Source organism: Adelges cooleyi, unplaced genomic scaffold (assembly GCF_023614345.1).
Source record: "Adelges cooleyi isolate 19-005CV unplaced genomic scaffold, UGA_ACOO_1.1 ACOO_flye_CR_arks_rails_tigmint_CR_PRNA_249, whole genome shotgun sequence".
NCBI lineage: Eukaryota > Metazoa > Arthropoda > Insecta > Hemiptera > Adelgidae > Adelges > Adelges cooleyi.
This window is the reverse complement of record NW_026095914.1, coordinates 581,024-587,437: the sequence shown is the minus strand read 5'-3', so window position 1 is coordinate 587,437 and position 6,414 is coordinate 581,024. Positions and strand designations below refer to the sequence as shown.

The window sequence follows — 6,414 nt, the reverse complement described above, 5'->3', positions numbered from 1 at the left end:
CCCGACTGCGTTCTATACTACAAAATATTAAAGTCGCTTGTGATATTGAAGAATTTCGATCCGCTATTAATAAAAGTACAACACAATAACAATTTGCCTTGTAATCATGTTTTCATTTTCGGTTGTCTATGTTTTTTTGGAGTTCGCTTTGTTGTATTTACATCCGACCGAGGCAGGTTTACGGGTGTTAGCCGTGCATACGATAGCGGCAAAAAGTCATTGGAATTTCATGAACGGATTTTTGCATTCGCTAACCGACGTCGGTCATAACGTTACGGTTTTCACCTGGTTTCCCGAAGGCAAACGAGAAAACTACTCAGAAATCGTTTTAAAGGGACCAGAATTTGTGAACTTGGATTTAGTTAAATTTAAAGAACAGATAAAACCTCCAAATAATTTACTCAGACACGTTATACGCCGTAACAGACAAGTATGTGATATTATATTTTCAAATCCTAAAATAGAAGCCATCATGAACGCGGAAAATACCGACGAGTTCGATGTCATCGTCACCGAAACCGCAGTTTCAGACTGCATGTCACATTTGGTTCGTCGTCTCCGCCTACCTTTAATTTACCTCTTTCCTTTACCAATACCGACTTACTTGGAGGCGTCGTTTCTTGGTGAAGATCCAAACCCTGCGTATGTGTCAAATTTAGTCTTGTCATTCAGCTACCCAAAGACGTTTCAACAACGTTTGCTAAACTTTCTCACCTACAAATACATCAAAATTATGTTGTGGTATTTTGAAACGAGAGCCGTGAAGTCCAACCCCAGACCGTACGACTATATTGAACCGGTCAAGCCGTCCTTGGTGTTTGCAAACAGCCATTTCATCGTCGAACCGGCCAGACCCCTGCCACCCAATTTCAAAGAAATCGGCGGCATTCATCTTCCTGAACCCAATGAAATACCAAATGTAAGTCATAAATAAACAACTAAAATGACGAGAAATACACTAATCGGACGATGTGAATGAGAAAAGGTACGAGTCTAATATCACTAGATTTCATTCCACATCAGCGGTTAAAAAAAAAAAGGATTCTTAAGCAAATTCATTAATAAATATCCATAAGATTTTATCAGAATTGTGAGTCTTACACGATCACTAATAACAAACGATGTTAGCAAGAAAAGTCTAAAATATGAGTTTTCGGACAACACCACTAAGAAACAAAAAAAAAATGGTATTCGAAGCTAATATTTTTACATAAACTACTTAATTAATGTCATACACGAGTTTAAGAAGTGATAGACATCTCGTTAATGCTAGGTCTTGCGTTGCTTATGATTAGCTTTAAATTTGAATACTTCCATAAAACTAATTTTTTACAATATTTACTTCAGGACATACGAGAGTTCATTGAAAATTCACCAAATGGAGTTATTTACTTCACGTTTGGATCAACAGTAAAGATGTCATCATTTCCAGACCACATTAAAACCGCATTTAAACTAGCTCTTGCGCGCCTCCCTCAGAGAATACTGTGGAAATATGAGAGCGAAATGGAAGACAAACCGGACAACGTGATGACGAAAAATTGGTTCCCTCAACGCGATATTCTCAGTAAGAATCAACGAGGAGACGTTAAGTAATAATTTATATCTATTTCAAACCTGTAAAAGTATAAACTGATTTTTTCCTAGTGCACCCGAATATCAAGCTGTTTATCGGTCACGGTGGAATATCTGGTGTGTTTGAAGCAGTCGATGCCGGAGTTCCGATGTTAGGGTTTCCACTTTTCTACGATCAACCGAGAAACGTTGCCAATCTGGTCGACGCCGGAATGGCCATTTCACTCGACGTGATGACCGTCACCGAATCTCAGATATTCGAATCGATTAATAGAATTATCAACGATAAAAAGTAAGAACTAAAGTAAAACAAAAACGTTTTTCAGCCGAGTCTGCAACCACGAAAGAGCATTTACATATCTCGTTGAAGTACCGAGATAAATTTAGAGTAGTGGTGGAATTATAAATAATGATATATATTGGGAAGCAGTAACAAGCTAGTATATAAATTAAAACATAGTGTTTCTGGCTAATATTGTAGTGTTTAATATTTGGCTTAAAACAATTCATAGAGAATTTGGGCCCTTAAACTGTTTTGAATTTATTATTTAGTTCTAATTTGAACGTTGAACGTACAACATATCTCTTATCTCTTATCTCCTATATTTTTTCCTGTCCTCTACTCCCTAAATTCCTACCCCTATTTCCCACCCCCTATCTTCCACCCCCAACCCCATATCCCTGTGGTAACGTTTTTTTCGGTTATGTGCCGGAGCAAAGACATGTAAATGTCAAAATATTACGTTATAAATTAATAATATTAATGTATGGAACGATGCACGAAAGGAAAATTTAACAAATTAACAAAAAACCATATTTACCGACAATGAGTAGGTATGTAGAAAAAAGTAATAACCCAATCAGTAAATATTTGTATATTTTAGGGTCAGAATATTATATAATCTAAACTTATGTTTGTATTAAGTAACTTGTTAGCCACAATATGCATAAACAATATTATACATATTATCTTTTCTATTTTTTTTTTATAGAATTTTAGAAAAAACTGATTTTCTATAGGGTAATAGTTATAGAGGGTGATTTTTTATCATTGGTCACTCAATATCCTACTTTGTTTAATTAATTAATAATTGATTTTTTTTTTCATAGTGTTTTGATATAATGTGATCTCAATTTTCCATAAGTTATTATGTTTCGAACCCTTCCCAAACTAGTTTTTTTAATAGCAACTTGTACAAGTTAAATATTAACGTATATATATTTTTCCTTATTAATTAAGAATATTTTATTAAACATTTTGACGGGTCAATAACCAGATTTGGATATCCATTTTTGAAATTACCTGAAGTTTTAAATTTAGGGCAAGAGGAAATGTGGAGTGTAATATTATTTTTATCTGCGCGCACTTCCTAACCGAACTTCTCCTACCGTTTTAACTTTTAAACTCTTATAACTTCAAAAATAATTATGTGAATCTGGTTATGAATCGGTCAAAATTTTTAATAAAAAATGCTTAAATCGAAAAGTTAAAAAAATACTTATGTTACCATTTTAGTCTCAAAAGTGGCTTTTAAAAAAAATAGATTGGGTGGGGAATAGGAACATAATAGTTTATGGAAATATATGATTCCGTTAAATAAAAATATTTCTTTAAATTAATTGACAACTTTTGTATAATATACGATTAGAATATAATTTAATCTAAGCTAAGAATCATATAAGACACAATATATTTGTGGATAAGATTAAACGTTTTCATACTTTATACATTTTTTTAAGTAGAAAAAAAAAAGTTTTAGACATTATAGAACTTATAATTTTTTTTATTTGTTCTTTTGTTACTCACAACTAGGTACTCGTATAATGCTAAACTAGCTTCCAAGCGTTTCAAGGATCGTCCAATGTCACCTGCTAATTCAGCCGCTTACTGGACGGAATATATTGTACGACATAATGGTGCACAACATCTAAAGACAAAAGCGTTTGATCTCACGTGGTACGAATACTACCTTCTAGACATACTATCTCTGGTACTCGTCACAATTTCAGTCATTGGTTTTATTATATATAAATGTTTACATGTTGTGTTCAAAATTGTTTTTTTCAAGTTGAAGACCAAAACCGAGTAATGTTTGTATTTGGCTTCTTTGTGCTTTATATAATAGATTAATTGTTTATTGATATTTTGTACAAGTACACCGATATAAAAATATTTTGTAAACCATGATCAAAAATACTAAAATAATTTTTGGGTTCGAATTTCATTTGTCCTTGAAGTATACAGCATATTCAATAAGACAACTGACATAAATTAAATAGTTCTAACCTATGACGCGGGAAATGTAGGTAAGCAGTTGTCATATTCAAAACCCTTCCGATTTTAGGACAGGAAACTAACATACATTGTTTGTTCAAGTTGTTTAATCTGTCTTAAAACAAAAATAACGAGGATATTTTAATTGTGGGGACGGATAAAATCACTTTCGAAAAAAACGCTTCAATGCAAATCGGTAGTCAGTATTTTCAAGCCACTACAATCCAAACCATGCACAGTGTAAGCCAGCAAAGTTAGAAAGTATTAAATTGAATCGGTCATTTCATGAACAACTTAGGTCGCCGATTTTTCAAAAATATCTTTTCGTCAAATTTAATAATTATATACTTAGTTACGTATTTTGTGTGAAAACTAAATTTGTCAGACTCATATTTAATACAAATGTTGAGTACAAGAAATTAGAATCACTGCAAAAACTATTTATGAAGTTTCTTGTGGCTAGTGTAAAATTTCAAATTTATGACTTGTGTCATTTTTAAAATGACTGATAAAATTACAAATAGAATCATCAAAGCGTAGTTTGAAAGTGATTTTATCTGAGAGGCCTAGTACAGTAGAATATAGGCATAATGGAATCAAAGCAACGACGCGACGGAGAGGTCACAGGTCTACACTCTACAGGAATTGCTATAAATAAAAGTGAATAAACTCACTTTGAAATAATGTAATTGGCTAATGAAAAAAAAAAAAGATTTGTCGACAAAACTGTCGATAAAACATTTACGGTTAAATTTTAAATTTTAACTTTACTGATTGTGTAAAAAAAATGATTATGTGTTATAAAAATATTAATACTTAATCAAAGAGTTGGTGGTTATTTGTAAGCGAGTATAAATGTGATATTTTTGAAAAAAAAACCAAATACAAGTAAATGTATTGCATATAAAAAACGAATTCCCTCTTGGCGGGTTTTTTTGTGAAATTGCTCTTGGAACAACAAATAATTTGAGGTTATGTACCATTTGGATTTTACCAGGAATTATCAGAAAAACTGATTTCGTCAGCTCTTTTACACAGAGGTATTTTTCCATCATAATTCATATGATATTTCAATTTACATAACGGTTTCATATGTATTGTTACTCGAATTAACTAAGATTGAATACTGAACGTTGTATCATCGAATAAGCTACAAAACTCGAGGCTAGTTTTCTTTGTGTTCTTTTAAAAACTAGTCAAGAAATCCATGTGGGAGTAACCTCAAGTCATGTTAATATTGTAAATATAATACCCCACTCAAGTTTCAATTATTTTCATTCATGACTGAAAATATATTTTAATTTGAACATAGTAACAGAATAATGAAATATTTTATACAAAATCAGAGCTACAACTAAAAAATTGAAATTGGCACGAAACAGATTATCTAATATTGGATAATTTAAATAATCAAGCATCTTTAATTGAATAACAGTTTAAAAATATGCAAAACATTAGTGTTCCTTTAAAAAAAATTGTGTAATATGAAAACAATTTTGAGGCGGTAGACAGCATAAAAACCAACACGAGTAAGAGTTAGAGGGTGAGGGATAGGCTAGCATAACTGTGAGCAAATCTATTCGTATAGCAGTGAATAACATTTAAAAAACGTGAAGTTACCGTAGAAATTGGGTGAGATCTTAATTAGATAGTAAGTGAGAAAAGAAGAGAATGTAATTACCACTTTCTCTACAAGAGGGTATAATCATTAGGAGCAATTAATATTGATGTAGAGCAAAAATTCTGGAAAACAAACATTTTATATTCACCGAAAAATAACAAATTATACAATCATTACTCAGTTTTGGTCTTCAATTTGAAAAAAACAATTTTGCATATAACATTTAAACATTTATAGAGAATAAAGCCAATGACTGACATTGTGACGAGTACCAGAGATAGTATGTCTAGAAGGTAGTATTCGTACCACGTGAGATCAAACGCTTTTGTCTTTAGATGGGGTGCACCATTATGTCGTACAATGTATTCCGTCCAGTAAGCGGCTGATTTAGCAGGTGACATTGGGCGATCCTTGAAACGCTTGGAAGCTAGTTTAGCATTATACGAGTACCTAATTGTGAGTAACAAAAGAACAAATTAAAAAAAATCAAAAAGTTTATTATTGAACATAGTATATAAATTATATACTAAAAAAATTGTCATTTTTTATTTTTTATGTCAATTTCGTTTATGTTACATTACGATAGTGGACATTATTAAAACGTTTATCTTTTACAGTATTTCTAGACCTTTATTAACTTTTAAAATTTAAACAGCAACGTTTATACTTAAAAACGGGCGGTGGTGTGTGGTAGAGTAATGCGCGCTGATAAAAATACAGTATTCTACCACATACCACATTATTCTCATCGAAAGTTTGAAACTTTAATACGTATAAATGTAAATTTCTAAAACTGATTATCGACCAGGCAAAGTTTTCAGTAAACTATTCGAAATTAAATAAGTCAATAAAAAAACAATGTGTTTTGATTTAACTCATTAATCAGTTCTCAGTGTCGGTAATAAGTTTTTTCCCCGGTAAATTTCCGTATGTACCGTTCTAT

The 6,414-nt window shown here is 31.7% G+C and overlaps 3 protein-coding genes across 5 annotated transcripts in view; 2 read left to right on the top strand and 1 right to left on the bottom strand.

The window, feature by feature from the left end:
* Positions 1–229: 229 nt before the first annotated feature.
* Positions 230–934, top strand: LOC126837430 (UDP-glucosyltransferase 2-like). Its single transcript, XM_050571333.1, has one exon. It carries the CDS (start codon positions 230–232, stop codon positions 932–934), a length of 705 nt encoding a protein of 234 aa, XP_050427290.1.
* A 419-nt stretch (positions 935–1,353) lies between these two features.
* The window catches only part of LOC126837476 (UDP-glucosyltransferase 2-like), a 14,874-nt gene continuing 9,813 nt past the window's right edge, over positions 1,354–6,414 (top strand). Inside the window, exons 1-2 of the mRNA XM_050571395.1 lie at positions 1,354–1,567; positions 1,648–1,867. Coding sequence (XP_050427352.1) covers positions 1,417–1,567; positions 1,648–1,867 — 371 coding nt within the window. The 5' untranslated portion in view covers positions 1,354–1,416. The remainder of the gene's footprint in view (positions 1,568–1,647; positions 1,868–6,414) is intronic.
* The window catches only part of LOC126837474 (UDP-glucosyltransferase 2-like), a 24,706-nt gene continuing 23,625 nt past the window's right edge, over positions 5,334–6,414 (bottom strand). Inside the window, exon 4 of one of the 3 annotated variants that reach the window (XM_050571388.1) lies at positions 5,334–5,921. In XM_050571388.1, the coding sequence (XP_050427345.1) occupies positions 5,645–5,921 (277 nt within the window). In that variant the 3' untranslated portion in view covers positions 5,334–5,644. The remainder of the gene's footprint in view (positions 5,922–6,414) is intronic. The other 2 variants (XM_050571391.1, XM_050571390.1) reach the window with 2 other exon arrangements.